Here is a 16,505-nt window from a genome sequence, read left to right on the forward strand (position 1 = left end):
CCTTTGGTGCAGGGGTACCTCAGGCATCTTGTTTATGTGTTTTTCCTCTGCCTCAGGCCTCTCTTCCCAGTGCAAGGATTCTGTGATTTCTCCCTGATGTAATGGAGTCCATTTGGGTCCAGGTCCTTGTGAGGCTTGGTTCCTGAAATCCCTCTAATGGATCTTTCGGAGTGCCATGACTTTGCTTCTCACAGTCTGTGTGACACTGGGTCAGTGACCATCCAGGTTGTGTTGAAAACGTTTTTTGAGCAAACACCAGTCATATGACACAACCAATGGTGCTTTTTGCTCATATCCTTTTCAACTTCCTTATGCTTTGTAATTGATTTAGTTTTGTGGACTTTTCTGTTTAGTGTGTTCTGTTCTGCTAGGGTCAAATGTAATTCCGTGACGGCCATCTCCTAATGTAACAGGACTGAGAAGCTGGTGGTAAGAGCTACCAGGTGTGAAGCAAAGACTGTCTCAGTTGGGATGGGTAATACTTAAGGGATGGGTTATACTTAAGGGACTGGGTTGACAAGGTTTGCCAGACGCCAGGGGATCCAGTGATTTTTACTGACTATAGATCAGAGCACCGATTCTCTAGAAGCCCAGGTGGTTTTTCAGGCTAACCAAGCTGCCCAGAGTATCAAGTAGTGTTCATACCCTTGCTGAGCTGCCAACAACAATAGTATGCAGCGAGGCAAAAGGAAGCTAGTGTTCAAAAATTGAGACCATTGTCTGTGACCTGTCCTGGGCATCCCAACAAAGTTGGGATTGTCTTGTCATCCTGTGAGGTGTTAGATTGTCAGGTGTGATCTGTGCCATGCTAGAAACAGGGCACAGATACTAGCCTAGCAGTGGAAGCACTCCTGCAGAGCTCTCTGGCTAGCATCCCCCCATATTCCCCACCTGTAGCCAGAGGACGCTCATCCCCCAGTGCCTGACCAGTCTTTGCTTACCCTGCACTTCTGGGAATGCCAAGAGGATGAGACACAACAGGACTCCTGGGACCTCCTGAGACAAGACGAATGTCCACCCACTACACACCCTGCTGCATATGATGCCCTTCTCTGATGAAACTTCACCTTCTACAGGTATCATGTCATGGTTCTGCCCTTGATTAGCTTGCATTTTAGATTTTCCTAAGGTGGCTTAATTGATTTAAAAAAATAATAGTCCTACCAAGCTGATAGGTCTCACCTCAGAGCTTATAGGATTGTGCCCACGGTTTGGTGAGACCTGCCTGTATCCTGGTCTTTGGATTCTTTGTTCAAGCTCTTGAGCCACTACTGTGCTTGATCAGACAAATCTAAGGAGCTCTACCAAGTCCAGTGTCCCAGACAAGCACCTTGGTGATATTGCTTTAGGAATCACTTTACTGAGGGTTGGTCTCAGACATAATAAATATTGCAGCACCTTAGGCACCAGTTTACACAGATACGAGATTCAGCCCGAGTGAGAAAGTACACTGCCAGCTCTCCTGGATGTGAAGCAAAGCCTGGCTATAGGACTGAGTGTTACCACTGCCCACATTATCTGCTTGAGCTTGCAGGGAGCCTGAAGCAAGAACTCTAACAGTTGTTCTGCTTCCTCCTCCCCTCCAAAAGCGAGCTTTTTAGTCTGACAAAAAAGAGGACATGTTTGTTCTGCATCATCCTAAAGGAATGAGCTTTGATTCACAGGGTACAGTGAATACCTGTTAACAAGTATCTGAAATACTAATGAAAAAGCACCAAAGCAAAACTCTTTATTATAAAGGGAATCAGATTTTTTATTTTTATACCCTTAAAGTTAAAAATATGCATTTCAAAGTATTTACAATGACTATATATGAAATAACCTTTGTTAATGAAACAGCAACGTACAGTAATAGAATATATCCACCAAATTGATAAAGTCTACATAAGAAGAAAATGTAACAGAAGGGGGGCTGGAGGTAGGGGGTGGGGAGAGGTAAATAGGGTCCATGCACAATCTGCACCTATACATTTTTAGATACTCTGCCTTTTAGGTACGGATGGAGTCACAGGAAGTTTTGACCTCTTGTCCCTTATAAATTCAGCTCGTAACTACGATTCTTCAAACTGACAGAAATGTGTGGGTTGCAGCAGTAACAATGGCTGACTTACCCATGCCAGCTTTTACATGAGGACCTTGTATTACAGAGTGGACTCAAAATATCTCAGCAACCCTGGGAGGTAGGTATAGGCAGATGGAAAAGCACCGGTTTAAGTGACTGGCCTAAGATTGTGCAGCAAGGAACAGAACACACAAGTCCTGTCTCATCTCTCCAAGTCTCTCATTAGGGAATACCTTTCCTCTGCTAACAGGTAGCATCTGCTTTTGTGACAAGTTTTGTCACAAGTTGGGGCTCTCAATTAATACTATATCCTGGATGACGATGTGGAAAAACAAACAAACAACAAAAAAAAAACACCTGCCTACAGATAAGGACTTTTTTTTTTTTAAGAAAAAAAAAAAGAAAGAAAAAAAAAAAGTGATGTTCCAGTGTTGTTGCTATGTTCTAGAGCTAAATAGAAGATTTAAATGTAGACACACACTCAAATAATTCCCTCCCTGCATATGCATCATTGAGCAACTGCATCCTCTGTAATTAGGAACCCCTACGTACCTTCCCCCCCTCCTCTTTTTCTCTCTCTCTATCCATCATCCATGCCTGTATATTTGCCCTTCCTAACTGTATTTGATTCAACTGTGGGAATGTCAGATAGGAAACAGAACAGAAAAAAAAAATTGCTGCAGTGTTCATGTAGCATTTATAATACTAATTTAATCTGATTTCTATTGGGTTGTTTCTCAATTTAATGTCTTTAACTTTCTTATATGTGCATATATATATATATATAAAACTGTAACAAAAGGCCCATACCATTTCTTTCAATAGACAAAAAAAGGAGTCATAAGCCTTACTGCCCAACCCACAAGGCACACTGAAAGGTAAGTGGGAAGGGCTCTAGACAGGGAAAAAGATGTAGCCCTTGTTTTTGTGGTGCTCTTCAGTCATCACTGCTGGGATTGAATGTTTGTGAAGGTATGGCATAACTTTGCAGAAAAGGGGAACAGCTGTCTGGGTCACTTGCAGATTTCTGGTGCAGCAACCCCAAGAGTGAGAGATCAGTTGGAGCTGTTTTTCCCACTGTTTGGTGACTGAGTTTCTGAGGATTCTAGTTTTGTTAGGTATTTTTCTGTAGTGGTGGCAGAAGAGATGATGGTGGCAGTTTCTTTTTCTTTTTCTTTCTTTTTTTTTTTTTTTTTTTTTTTTCTATTGGCCCAACAGTTCTCTCAGCAGAGCAATTCTTCCCTGTCTCCAGCAGCCAACCCTCTCCCCAGTACTCCCATCAGCCTTATTTTTTCCTAAGAACAAGGTAGAGGATGCCAATGATGAAACTGAAGCAAAAGCAGATCCAGGCCAATATGAAGCTGTAGCCGTGGTGAACATTTGTGAATCCTGACCGCAAGCCTGTGAACCGAGCTGTGTAAATGGAGGCTCCAATCAAAATGCACAACCCTGCGGGAAGGAAGGGAAAACAGAGAGTTGGAAAATGCACAGAAACCTGCATTGCTGCAGGACATCTGAAGTCATGTTGTCCCCTGAGGTTGCAATGGATGTCTTGTGTCATCCAAGAGAGGGGCTGCTGCCCATTAGGCTTATTTCTAGAGGGTTTCTCTTGCAGACATGATGACTTGGGGCTTGCTTATTGGGTGCCATGTGGAATAAACTTTTGATAACTGGGAGTCAGCAATAAGATCTGCAGACAGTTTGGCGCTACATGTTGAATCCTATGAGCAGTAGCTGTCTAACTCTTTATTCCCCTGCCCTCTGAAGTACTTGATTTTTTTATATATATTTTTTCCCAAAGGTATTTTGCAAAACCCACTGGGAATTTCTAATGAAAATCTGGAAATTTTGTCATTATCTGAGTTAGATTAAAAATATGTATATATCACTTTTCCAGTTCCTCTCCGCTTTGTTTTATCAAAAAATTGGGCCACTGGAAACTTTTAGCTGGCTGACAATTTCCCCGATGGCCATGTGTGGCAGACACATGTGGCTACTTGCGCTTGCAAAGGCACGAGGAAGCATGCAGAGCTATTTCAAGGCGTGCATACTTACAGCAAACCAGCATGATGGCTCCAGTGATGTAGAAACGTTTGCCTTTCTCTAGGGTGAAGAGCTGGACAATGAACATGACAAGCGCGATGACGGAGAAAATGATTGAGAGGATCATAAAGGCTTGTGCTGCTTTGAGGGAAGCTGTGAACACAAAGGGGGGAAAATTGAGGTCATGACTCTGCCTTGGTGCTGCGTACCAAAGTCTGGCAAATCATTGCCACAACGAAAATGCAGATGTTACTCACCCATGTCGTTGCTGCTGACTGTCAGCTGCCTGCAGGTGCCATTGCACATTAGCCAGAGTCCCCACGAGGCTTTTCCCATGGTGCTGGAACCCACCATCCAAACCTGAAATGGGACGACACAGTTGTGTTGGGGGGAGACGTCTCGGGGTGGGGGGATACAATCCCGGGCCCGGCCGGCCCCGCGGAGCCGCCAGGGGTCACCATCGCCCCGGGCACGGCGGCGAAGGGCGGCGGCAAATGGCGGCGGCCTCGCCCCGCGGCTGAGGGGCCCGGCGCGGGCGGCACGGCCCAAGATGGAGGGCGGCGGCGGGGCTGTGTTTGGGCCGCGGGCCTTCGTGGGTGGCGGTAAGGGGTAAAATGTTAGGAGGTGTGTGGATGGCGGCTCCCCGGAGCGGGCTGTTATCATAAAAACAGACAGGCACGGGAGAGCGCGTAATTATGTAACAGCCTGACAGCCAGATGGGATGATAAATACCACTTCAAAGCCGTCAGCTGCTGATCTCTCGCTTCCACGAGGAGCGTTCAGGTGCTGCCGGTTCTGGGTTGCAGCAGCGGGCACGGCAGGCTGCCTCCCCATACCATTGCCTCCCCATACCACCCCAGTCCTGCTCACATGCCCTGGACTCACTGCATTGCACCCTTTCTTGCGAGCAGACATCCTTCATCTACAGAGCCCAGCCTGTCCCTCTGCCAGCCGTATGATGGGCTACTGCGGCAGAAGGTGACAGCAGCCCCCAGGTGTCTCCTCCAGGGTGGTCTCTACTTACGTTGGCAATGGTGGAGACGAAGAGCATGATGACGGTGGCGATGTGAACCACAAAGATACCAGCCAGTAGCACCAACATCTTGGCGTCCTTCCTAGGTGGTGTCGCTAATGCAGAGAGCTCTGGAGGAGAACAAGAGCAGAGGGAGATGATGAAGGGAAGGGCTGAATCAAAGAATAGCATTGTTGTAAGCTTTATTTACATGTGACAAAGCAGGTTGATCTTAAATCCATTCTGGAAGCATGTAGTCACAAAAAAACATAGCTAAAACCTTTGTCAAAATCTGCAAGGGAGTTGCTCAAGCAGTTAAAGAAAGCCTGGAGGTAAAGGAACCAGTTTGGGAGGAGATGAAGAGCAGGGGTATTTAGCTTTATAGCATTTTAAAAATAGCCTGGGTATATACATAGGTTGCTTAAACTGGTGTGTGGTTATGTAAAATAAAAACGACATACTCCAGGCCTACACTCCAGGAAGCAGAGTTTCTGTTCACAGGATTCGTGGAGGTCAGGAAAGATTTTGTCTTTATGTTCTCTTTTCCCTTTTGCAGTACAGCCTTCTCCAGCTGGTCTGGGACATTGACAGGTGGTGAGGAGTGGAGGAATGGGTGTTCCTTGGGTACATCAGGTGCTGAGCAATGGTAGAGAGTGGACTGGGGGACTCCCAGCACTCAGTGGCCTGCTCCATTATGTAAAGAGAGTAACTGGAACGGAAACACCACTGAGGTGTTCTGGAGTAGAGGAAGATGCTTAATTTTGCAAAGAAAAGTACCCATTTCCTTTTTAAAACTTGAGGTATGCAGATCACTTTATTACTGCAGTAATGCAAATTGACTTGTAATGCAAATTCTTTTTTATTCCCCCCCCCCCACCCCCCATACCCTGTAAGCTTTTACTTTTGTAAGATTCATTATCATAGATGAACATGTCATTGGAACGACAAGGCTTTTGGGAGGGGAATGTACTTTAGATAGCTCTCGTGACACTCTTTATCAAGTCTGCTGTCTTTTTCCCTGAAAATGTGAAATACAAGGGATAAATCTCAGCTGTGAGAGTGAGCGCAGACAATTCACACAAAGTGAGTGAGTATATTTCCTCTCCTTTCAGGAATTTAGTAGTAATCAGGCAGTATAGCCACAGAAACCAGGCAGGAAAGTTTGCTGGGCCCACTCTGTGGCCATTGAAGGATGTTTCCTAGAAAGTTTCCCAGGGCTGTGTTGCTCTGTCTCTTGGTAGGGATGATACTGAAGTGCTACTGAAGAGCAGCATCAAGCATTTGATTAATGTTGGCTGTCAAGTTATTTTGGTCCAGGTGACTCAAGTAAGGTTTGATGCTGTCACAATTTGTACAGGGTGTGGTAACATTGTCAAGGAACAACACAATTATATTTCATGATGTCTTTCATACAAACTGTGACAAAAAGCTTTGTAAGGTCCTATAAATGTTTTCTTTATTTACTCACTGACTCCACCTTCTCCACTCCTGTCTTTCATTGTGGCTGTATATGGGATTGTTTTCCTTTAAAGTGTTGCTGCTATTCCTTGCACTGCTTTGGATACAGTTTCCACAAACCATAGTGGGCAGGCAGGCTTCTCCATCAGTGGCACTTTGTCCAAATTCAGGATAAGCTTTGTTATACAGCCCTCCTACCCAAGAAAGATCATTCTTTAAAAGGATGAATTATATTTGGTGACTGGTCATATCTCCTGAGTAAGAACTTGGCCACCAAGTACTGGATGGGAACTGATCTGGATATCTCAACTGTACCGTGAGCTGTGAAACTATTGCTATCGCTACACTAAGTTATATAGCTGCAGCAGGTACCTTGAACACAGCATCTAAGTCAAATGCTCCCATCCCTTTGAATACTTGTCATCCTTGTTTCTGATTACCTTGGTTCATACACAGAATGTAACATATGCTATTACCACTATCATCTACTGTTATGTATATACCGAATTACGGCAGACCTGCCTGCTGTGCCTTTGCTGAACAGTGGCTAAATTTTTTCCTTTCCTAGATGAATGTTCTTGTCCATGTTTCTTTAAAAATGAGTTCAGTGGTTTTTTTTGCTGATTATTTTTGAGGACCTTCAAAAAAGCCCTGTACTTGAAAGACTGAAAACCTACTTTCATGACACCCTAAAGGACTAGAATAGTCCTTTAAAATACATCTTCTGTTTGCATTCAGAAAGGAAAATGAGGGAAAACGTTACTTTTCAATGTAAAGGAAAAAAAGGAAGAAAATGAGAAAACCAAATCCTTTATTCCCTTTGCTCTTTCTGCCCAGTTTTTGCAATGCTTTAGAGCACTGTCAGTTCAGGTGATTTCAATGTACCTACTTCCTGAGAACATCAGCACCTCTCCCTGAATATACATGCTATCAAATGCATCCCCCCCGGGATATATGTTCATAGCTTAGTTTTGAATCTTTGTGAGTTAAAGCACACGCCTCCCTCTCTATTCATTCACTTTCCCCTTCCTTTACCTCTCTCTTCCTTTTAAATAAAACACTGGAGAACAATCCCAAAGGAACAGTGGGTGAACAGCATTGAAATGGAGTCATCTCTCTCTGACGATGTGACATGGACTTTTCCTCCCATTATACAGAGAAATTGGCAGAGCATTGGTGACTGACAGGATACTCTTTCCATTTGTTAAGTGTGAGACATCTTTCTCCGCTACAGGGTGGGGTCACACTGCTGGAGCAATAGGACACAATTACATGCAAATGCCTTTTCTAACATTCCCCTTCCTAAACTGCAGTCGGATTTGGAGTTCCTTAGGCTCTTCTCGGATTATGAGTCAGTCTTAGCCTTCATAGAGCTGCCGTTTTTTTCCACTGACTCACCCCAAAGCTCTCAAAACCATAATTATTTAACCCTAAAAGTGTTCAGGACACTGTTAGTTTTAGGGCTGCTTCTCAAGAACCAGTCAAGCAAACAGGTTGTGAATCCTGCAGTGAACCTCCCGGTGCATCTTCTTAAGGAGAGACTCCAGGTAAGCCAAGGAAAACAAGGCTGAGATATGAGAGTAGAATGGATAGTGAGGTAGGACGTTCTGGTGGGGAAGAAGGAGCCAAGATCATGCACCTGCTGAACTGCATGGGTGAGTCAAGAGAGAAGATCTTGCACTGATGACAGCAGGCTGGGCTGACAGATGAGAAATAGCAAGTCCCACCAACAGTAACCATGACTAACAATCACCATAGAAGACTTCAGCACAAAAATGCCTACAGATAAGCATAACAGACTATATCTACACAGAGACTTTTTCTCTATCCATGCAGGAGTGCACATACGAGGAAACAACACATAGATCTGCTGCACCCTAGTTCAAGTTCAAGCAGTCAAGCACTCCATTAAAAACTGAGACAAAGTTTTCCCATGCAGGCAAAATGTAGCCAGCCATAACGTCCCTCTGTCTAGTTAAGTGTTTTGGAACCTGCTGTCTGGAGGGCAGTCCAGAGAAGTGAGTCCTTGCCCTTAGTTTACTGCTTAGCATAGCATCAGGATGGAATGCAAAGAGCCACTTGGAGATATAACAAAGTATAATTCCCATATTATAGTTCCTCAAATACAGGGAGTGGGCTACTTAAGAGGACAAGCCAGATTAGGTAGTGGTCCTTTGCTTCTTGCAGAGAAAAGGAGCAGAGAAGAAGTGTACAGGATGTTTCCACAGGAATGTTTGGGTTGTTTGGTTGAAAAATCAGAGCACTCTCAATTAAATCTGAAATATTTTGGATCTGAAATGTTCCTCGGGGTGGAGTCGTCTGACTTGCATTCCCCTTCTCCTCTCTGAAGTTACTGCGTGGGACTACCTCTCCTAGGATGAACTGATGAGGTGCTGTGAGAGATGCTGGCTGAGGGGAGATCGTAGAGTGTCCAGAGAGCACATGACATCTAAACTGCACCTCCTGTGAGCACTGTGGTGACCTCCGACTCCCCTAAAAATCAGGTTTTCTGCTGAAGTCCCTTGGGATTAAGACATTCAATTTTTCAACATCTTGGGGAAAGATTATACACCTTTGTGTACACAACAAAAATCTCCATAGATGAAAAGCAACTGGCATGAAAGAAATTCTGCCTCCCTTGGCTGCCACCACAGATTTTAAGAAATGCATAAGTAAGTCAGATGAGTGGTCCTTGTCAACCAGTACACTGTCTGTGATGGTGGTGGTAGGATATATTTTCCAGTATTCAGAGAAAGCATGTGAACTTGGCCATAGACACAGGAATACTGGTGCTTTGAGTCAAGGTCAAGGCCACTTGGAAAGGAAGGGCAAAATTGGAAAGAATGGGACAGAAAAGACAAAGTATTTGATGCTGTCTGAAGCTGGCACAAACTGCCACGTCTTTCACTGGTGCATTCCTCACAGCAAAGGTAGCCTACAGATAGCCATGCTGCCATGATGCCATCAAGTAGGGGAAATCTCAGGGTGGAATAAAACTTTCTACTGAGTTCGTAGATCTGCCTTTGACTGAGCTGAGGCCATGGCTTCTTGTTAGCCCTGCTATGATTACACGCCTTGACACTGTGCATGATACGAGCATGAATTCTCATCATGCCCAGGGCCACTTGGCTGACTGCAAAGATGTGACGTTCTCTGTGATATTCTAGTGGCACAGTGACTTTGGACCCGTTGCACTGATACTAGAAAGCTCATGACAATTTTAAACAAGCAGGCTTTTTTTAATTATTATTTTTTATTTTCAACCTTTGCTCTGCTTCTTGCTTTAAATCCAGCTGAATCTGGAGTCCTTGCTGACTCCAGACTTTCACAAACCACTGTACACCAGTGCAGCTGTTGAGAACCTGGTTTTGACAGACCGGCCTGACTCAATTTACAAGTCAGATGCTTTTTATAGAGATGCAGATGAGTAGGCTGGTGCCTCTGGAAAGAGATTTCACATGTGTGGGAAAAGGGTAGGGCAGGAGGTGTGTGTGGGCACATAGGGACCTTTGGAGCCACTGGTTTATGGCAGTGAGAAGATTTTATGCGTGCATGGGTGTTGTCTGTCTGTGGTGACCACATGGGGTACAGCAAGGCTGTAGAAGTATCAGATGAATGTCAAACAAAAGGAAAGAGTAGAGCAGCCTGAGGGGTTAAAACTGAATGTAAGCTTAATTAAATGAAAGATTTTGCCTGGTTCTTGGGAAGCATTTCCTGGTGGTACAGTCTCCAAGGGATCACGGGGAATCACTTTCCCAAGGGAGTGGTTAAGCCTCAGCACGTGAATCACTTCTTGTGGGGCCAGACAACATCCTCGAGAATGCACCCTTGGTAACGAACCTCCCCTTGCTGACAGATGCAAGGGGGAGTCAGAAGAAATGAGACACTAGGGTTTTCCAGCTCTCATGCTCATGATTCATCTGAGAGTGGGGAAATGTCAGAGCTCCTAGGGCAGACACTGAGAAATTGGCATTTTCTCCTGAAGAAACCACCCTGGAGCGCTCAGCCATGTGACAACATCAACAGAAACTCCAAAGCTCACTTGGTAGTAGGAAGGGGAAGAGACAGCTGCCCGGGGCTGGGCAGGCAGCCAGCAGCTGATGAGGGAGGAAAACACTGTCACTCCTCACACTAGACACGCCGTGCAAGGGCTGGGACTGGCAGGCAGAGAGCATGGCAGCGTGGGGACGGGGAGCTCAAAGCTAGCAGCAGCACAGAAATGAGCCTCCGCACCTTGTGAGGTGCTCTGGGAAGCACCTTCGCCCCTGATGCGTTGGATGGTCCCTGGGTGTGTGAATTAGATATAGGGAAAGGCTGGGAGTTGCTGGGACTTGCAGGGGCTCAGACAAGATACCAAGATATGCAAGAAATAATTGTGGGAGGACTGACGGTCTGGGAGATGACACAGTGTGTGTAGGGGTGTGTGTGTGCAGCTCAGTGTGGCTCCCTATATGAATGGGAGTGTGTGTCTGTGGTTTCTCTGTGAGCAGAGCTGAACTATGTGTGTGCACGCATGCATGCTCATGCACGGATTCCTTACAGGTGTACATATTTACCTGCACGAGTTTGACAGTGCCCATGTGGGAGAAACCATCTGACAGCTCTGACAAGGAAGATCAGGTTACAGCGTGGTGTGAGCAGAAGTGCACATACCATTTCTCCGCTTCTCTTGGGAGTGCCTGCTTTTCTTCCTTGCTATAGCCTTTAGATAGAGGTGGAAGGCCTATGGAGCCCACATTGGATGTGTTTTTGGCTGCATTTTTAAATTTAAAACTGCAAATCTCTGATTTACATAGATAATTTGATAAAGATTGTCCTTTTATTTGTTTATTTATTTATTTTTAAGGAGAGTAAAGAAATGGTTCCTCATCAGATAGAGTCCCTCTCTCTCAAGACTGAAAAACCTCTGAACGTGCCAGTACAGACTATGAGACACTGAGGCCAACGTGACTTAGACATCTCAAGAGTCTGAGCTTTTGGGTCAGTCTGCCTCCAGGGTGTCCTTGTTCTTGGAAAACACAGTGAAGGACTACATTGCAAAATTGTTCAATGGGTCTTTCTTTCAACCTCCAGTGAATATTGTGGGGGGAGGAGAGGATGAGTGAAGTAACACCTCCTGGGTATAAAGAACAAGCAAGAGGATGCTGTGCAGCCTGGAGTTGGGCTGTGGTCCTTTGGGGGGAAAGGGGGACGAAGGTGGTAATGAAGTAAAATGTCCTGTCTGGCTTTGAGAGGGCTGCTTACATCTGCAGTTACTACGAGCTGGCAGAACCATGTATTGCAAGGGTTGTTTGAGCTCATGTTACATACGGAAATGGCTTTCTGCACAAGAGAAGTCCCCTTGCAGGGGCACACCATGCTGGCCTGGCTGCAGCTGCTGAAGCCAGCTAGCAGGCAGGTTGGCACCAAGTTCCTGGAGCTGGTCTTCAGCAGCCCCCTGACCAGCTTGCTCTCAGCTCTGAGCATTTTGCAGCTCACCCCTCTTTCTCCCATGGCTCTCACTGTCTTTTTCTAGGGCTTGTTGGGGCCCGTAGGGGAGATGTCGATCAGGAATGAGAAGAATGTGGACGCTGGACCCAGTCCTGGCAGTTGCTTTCACAACTCCCCACCTTAAGCAGACTCTGCCCTGTGAGGGCAAAAGGGCAGTGAAGGCCTTCACCCCAGATTTCCTCAAATCCAAAGATATCCTCTATGTCGCAAGAGCTAAGCCTTGAGCATTAGCCACTGCTCACCTGCCTTCAGCCACCCAGTGCTCAATAGCCCATTGTGTATCTCTGTATGGCTGGGGATGGTCCAGGATCTGTCCCTGGAAGCTCACTGTGGGCATACACCCATCCATGCCTGTGGAGCAGATCAATTTTTATGAGGGAAAAGGGTTAAATCTTAACTAAGAACTTGGAGAAATGGTCAGTCCTCAGGGAAGGTGGGTTCAGGAGCAGAGTTGTCCTTCCCTACCATGACAGAGCATGGACTACGTTTGATCTTACTCAGAGAGCAGCTTCCATGAACTCTCTGCCCTGCTGCAAATAGTTCAGGAGGAGGAGGATGTGTGGAGCTGTAAATTTGGCCCGGGTTTCCTTTGTTCATTGACCAGCTGTTCAAACTCAGGAGGTACTTTCCAAAACTCTCCTGGGGGGGGGCTGAAGAAATTCCTGCTCCAGATTGCAGCCCCCGGATGTAGTGCTTTGCTGCCCTCCCTGGAGACTGATATCAGAAAGCAGTGTAAAAGAGGAGGTACTCTAGACTTCTCTCTGGGCTGTTTATATGGGGAATTGTTGCTGGACCCTTTGTCATGCTATGGGATGACTGGCACTGGCAGAGGATCTGTACAGTCACATTTGGGCTGGTGCCTCAGCTCATTCATTCAGGGCTGGTGTTACAGCACTGTAGCTACCGGTTAGCCATCAGTTCACCAAGGCCATGGAGAAGAGTCTCCTTTTCTGTGCATGATGCTTTGCCTCAGCAGAAAAGACTCGTGCTGTATTGAGACTGTATTAAGCATCCATCTTTAGATGGGGAGATGGAAATCTACTTCCTTCTCCCCCTCCCCCCCTTTGGGGGCACACCTCTGGGGCTCTTACATCTCCTTGCCTTAAAGAAAAGGTGAAGAATGCTCAGTATTTAGTCCATTTTCATCATTTTCTTTGCATGAGAGCAGCAGGAAGGAAAAAAATTGGGAGTACCACACCCTGCAGCCTGCCCTGCGTTGTCCTGTGTGGCGGTGCCGTCCCCTGCCTATCAAAGGGTACGGGCAGAGGAGAGATCCAGGGGGTCTAGCAGTGCTGCTTCTTGCCTGGTGGGGTGCCTGAGGGTCTGAGGGCAGACCCCAGTTGGGCACCAGTCCGGTTCCTTCCCCTTTGTGAAGAGAGCACCCATCAGGCAGCCAGTGGGAACTGGGAAGGAGAAACGTGTTGTAGATCGAAGAGTTACATCTGCAAGTTGGGGCTGATGGGGCCTGTGGAGCCCTGTGAGAGTGGGGGCAGGGCTGAGGAAGCAGCCTGCATTCCCATGTGCCAGCCCTGTAGCTTGGAGGGTGATGAACAGAGATGGATTCATGCCTGCAGCAAACCCCTCCTCTGTCACGGTTAGCAAGGCCCCCAGGTGGGCCTTTCACCAAAAAGACACTGGCTGTTATCAGCAGATCTCCCAGAGCTGTTTCAAAACACTACCTCCGCTCCACCCCAGGGCGCCAAGCAGCAATTCCCGCGTGCACTTGCATTGCTCACACACCACAAAACCCAAAGACCAGCGGCTAGGCCAGCAGGGCCGGTTCTCCAAGCCCCTGTCCCCAGCCGGGCAGCGGGCAGCGCCTGCAGCCCCGCGGCCCCGCGGCACCCACCCCAGAGCTGGGTGTTTCCCGGCGGGATCCCACATCTCCCATCCGTTAGCGTGCTCTTGGGTGCGGCTCGGCTCCACCTCTCTCATACGCCTGCCTCGGGACGGCCCGTGCCCTGCGGAGATGCCCAGCTCTCTCAGGAGACGAAGGGCCCGGGCGTCGCTCATCGCTGGGGAGAGCCGGCCGCAGGAGCCTGCCGCGAGGAGCTCCTCGGGTGAGCAGCAGCCGCCTGCCAGGCCATGCTTCCAGGCACCGCGGTGTGAGCGGCAGTGAGGCGCGGCCCTTGGATGCTGCTCCCCAGTGGGGCGAATGGAAGCAAGCTGCCTTCCAGCCCGCGCTCCCTCTGCACACAGTCCCCAGGTTTGGCAGCTGGGTGAGGTGGGCTGGGGGGGGCATGGGGGCAATCGGCTGACTTAGCCCCCTGTTGTCACAGGAACGATAGCTAACGAGCTCCGTGCTTTCACGCTCTTCATGCCCTGCTCCCTCCTCTGTGTTTGCTCAGGAAAGAATCCCACTCCATCCAGAAATGTCAAGTGGGAAAAGCTACTCTCAGAGGTGCCTTGAGGAATTCAAAGCCTTTGAGAGAAAGTTGCTCTGTGGTCACAGCATTTACTTGTTTATTTTTTCAACAAACCGATTTCATTGTTAATCACGGTAAATGACAACTCCCCCAGACACTTTCCACCCAGACTGTCAGCTGCCTCAGGCAGCTTCCTGACCACTGAACGCATCTGTTTCTCAGGCAGGAGGCATCCCCGCATGACCGAGCTGCAAGCGAGAGGGGACCTCAAGAAGTCACAAAATCCGTCCTGCTGCCACAAGACACGGTCAGCCCAGCTTCTTGGCCATTCCTATAGTTACTGTCCGCAGCACCAAGCTGAGCCCCAGCGATTCTCAGCTGGACTGAATATGGTTTTGGGCTCTTTCACCCTCGTGAAACTGTAGGGGCGGGCTGGGTTCCTGCTAGGGGAACCAAAGCCTGCTGCCAGAAAACTGCACTCCCTTTCTCAGACCTCAAAAATAGTTCAGGGATTTGACCACAGGACACGAACCACAGCAGACTGATGAAGTGAGAGAAGTGGTGAAGAAGGGCAGGGAGAGGGGGAGGTTGCATAGAGAAAGGCAGGTGAGTAGGGAAAACTGCCAGTCTCTGCGATCCCACACTTCCCATCAGCGCCTGCCCCCACCACACCCTACCAAGTCCACGCTCTCCCTCGCTTTGCCTCTCAGCACTCCCTGCCCCCAGGTCTGTGCTGCCAAGAGGGGTGCAGCATGCATTTCTACCCATCACAACACTTTGGCTGCCAGCTGGAGCTGGCTTCAGGAGCTGGGACCCCCAACGGCATGAGAGAGCTGCTCCCCACTGTACCCCAAAGCCTCTCTGGCTTCACTTGGAACAAGGGATGTTGTTTTTAGTTAGAGCTTGGCAAAATACTGACGGAGCGAAGAGAGAACAGAGACGTGCAGAAAAATGTGAGCAAGTGCCAGAAGTGCTGAACCAGCAGCCCTAACTTCGAGCGGGCGTTTTCCCACATTTGTAAACAATGCCAGTGCCGCTCCAAAGGAGTGTGGCAGCTCCCGTGTCGCTGCTGGCCCAGCCTGGGCTCCCAGAGCTGGTGTCCCAGCTGCACATGCCCTGGAGGTGAGAATTACACTGCCGGAGCCAGTGCTATATACTTGCAGCGTTGCTTTGCCCCCTAACACAGCTGGATTTCAAAGCAAATACCGAAAGGTTAAGGTGAATCCTGTGGTGAGCTCGTATGCCAAGTCGAAGTGGCAGAGCAACGGAGAAAAGCAAGCCGGGGCTGCAGGACGAGGGGAGCAGGCACCAGAGAGTGAGAAAAGTCATTGAGGATTTGGAGAGAAGCTCTTACCGGGTGGGCTGGGGCTGGTGCTGGCACCTGTGGAAGCAGGAGCGTGTGGGGCTGCGGTGCTGCTGTGCCGGAGCGCAGAGCCGTAGTGAAGGGGAGTGACCTGCTGGTGGTTTAAGTTTCCTCGGTGGTGCGCGAGGGTGGTGTCTCTCTGCTCTGTTTTAAAGGAGTTACTATGAATCAGTCTGCCTTTAAAGCAGGGAGAAAAAAAAAAAAAAGTTTCATAAGCTACGCCCTGCTTTGTTGGCAAGGTGTCAAGAGTCGCTGGGAGGAAACCAGCGATTCAAAGAAATCTGTGTAGGGTTGTCTCTGACTCAGAGCTCAGCACAGAGACCGCAGCCTGGAAAAAAAGACTGACGCTGATCCAGCTGAGTAATAGAGGCCCACAACAGCATCTGTTTATAAAACTAAACTTCTGGTTGTCATAAAAAATATTGTGTAGTTACAAATGTGGCAACGAGACTTCAACAATACAATTCCCTCAAACAAGCAAACAGCCGGTTGGCATGGGACATAGTGAGGCTGGGTGAGTCACCACATCCCTCACCCCTCATCTGCACAGAGAGAAATTGCCAAGGCTGGCAGTGTGAGGGAATGCAAATCTGACCTGTGGGACGGGCACGAACAAGACTTTTGGGAACATACCAAAGAGCAGAGATGCTCAAAATGCAGCTCTGGCCTGGTGGTGACTCTGGAGCAAGCTGGCCAGGTGGTGGTGGTTTG

The 16,505-nt window shown here is 47.9% G+C and overlaps 2 protein-coding genes across 3 annotated transcripts in view; one reads left to right on the top strand and one right to left on the bottom strand.

The window, feature by feature from the left end:
* Nucleotides 1-16,505, top strand: part of GSG1 (germ cell associated 1) — a 90,213-nt gene that overhangs the window by 34,984 nt on the left and 38,724 nt on the right. The gene's annotated exons all lie outside the window — the stretch shown is intronic.
* Nucleotides 3,238-15,994, bottom strand: EMP1 (epithelial membrane protein 1). Its single transcript, XM_035335732.1, has 5 exons — nucleotides 15,786-15,994; nucleotides 5,130-5,248; nucleotides 4,363-4,465; nucleotides 4,118-4,258; nucleotides 3,238-3,511 (listed from the first exon to the last, which is right to left on the bottom strand). Exons 2-5 carry the CDS (start codon nucleotides 5,205-5,207, stop codon nucleotides 3,348-3,350), a joined length of 486 nt encoding a protein of 161 aa, XP_035191623.1. The 5' UTR covers nucleotides 5,208-5,248; nucleotides 15,786-15,994; the 3' UTR covers nucleotides 3,238-3,347.

Source organism: Oxyura jamaicensis, chromosome 1, assembly GCF_011077185.1.
Source record: "Oxyura jamaicensis isolate SHBP4307 breed ruddy duck chromosome 1, BPBGC_Ojam_1.0, whole genome shotgun sequence".
Taxonomy (NCBI): domain Eukaryota; kingdom Metazoa; phylum Chordata; class Aves; order Anseriformes; family Anatidae; genus Oxyura; species Oxyura jamaicensis.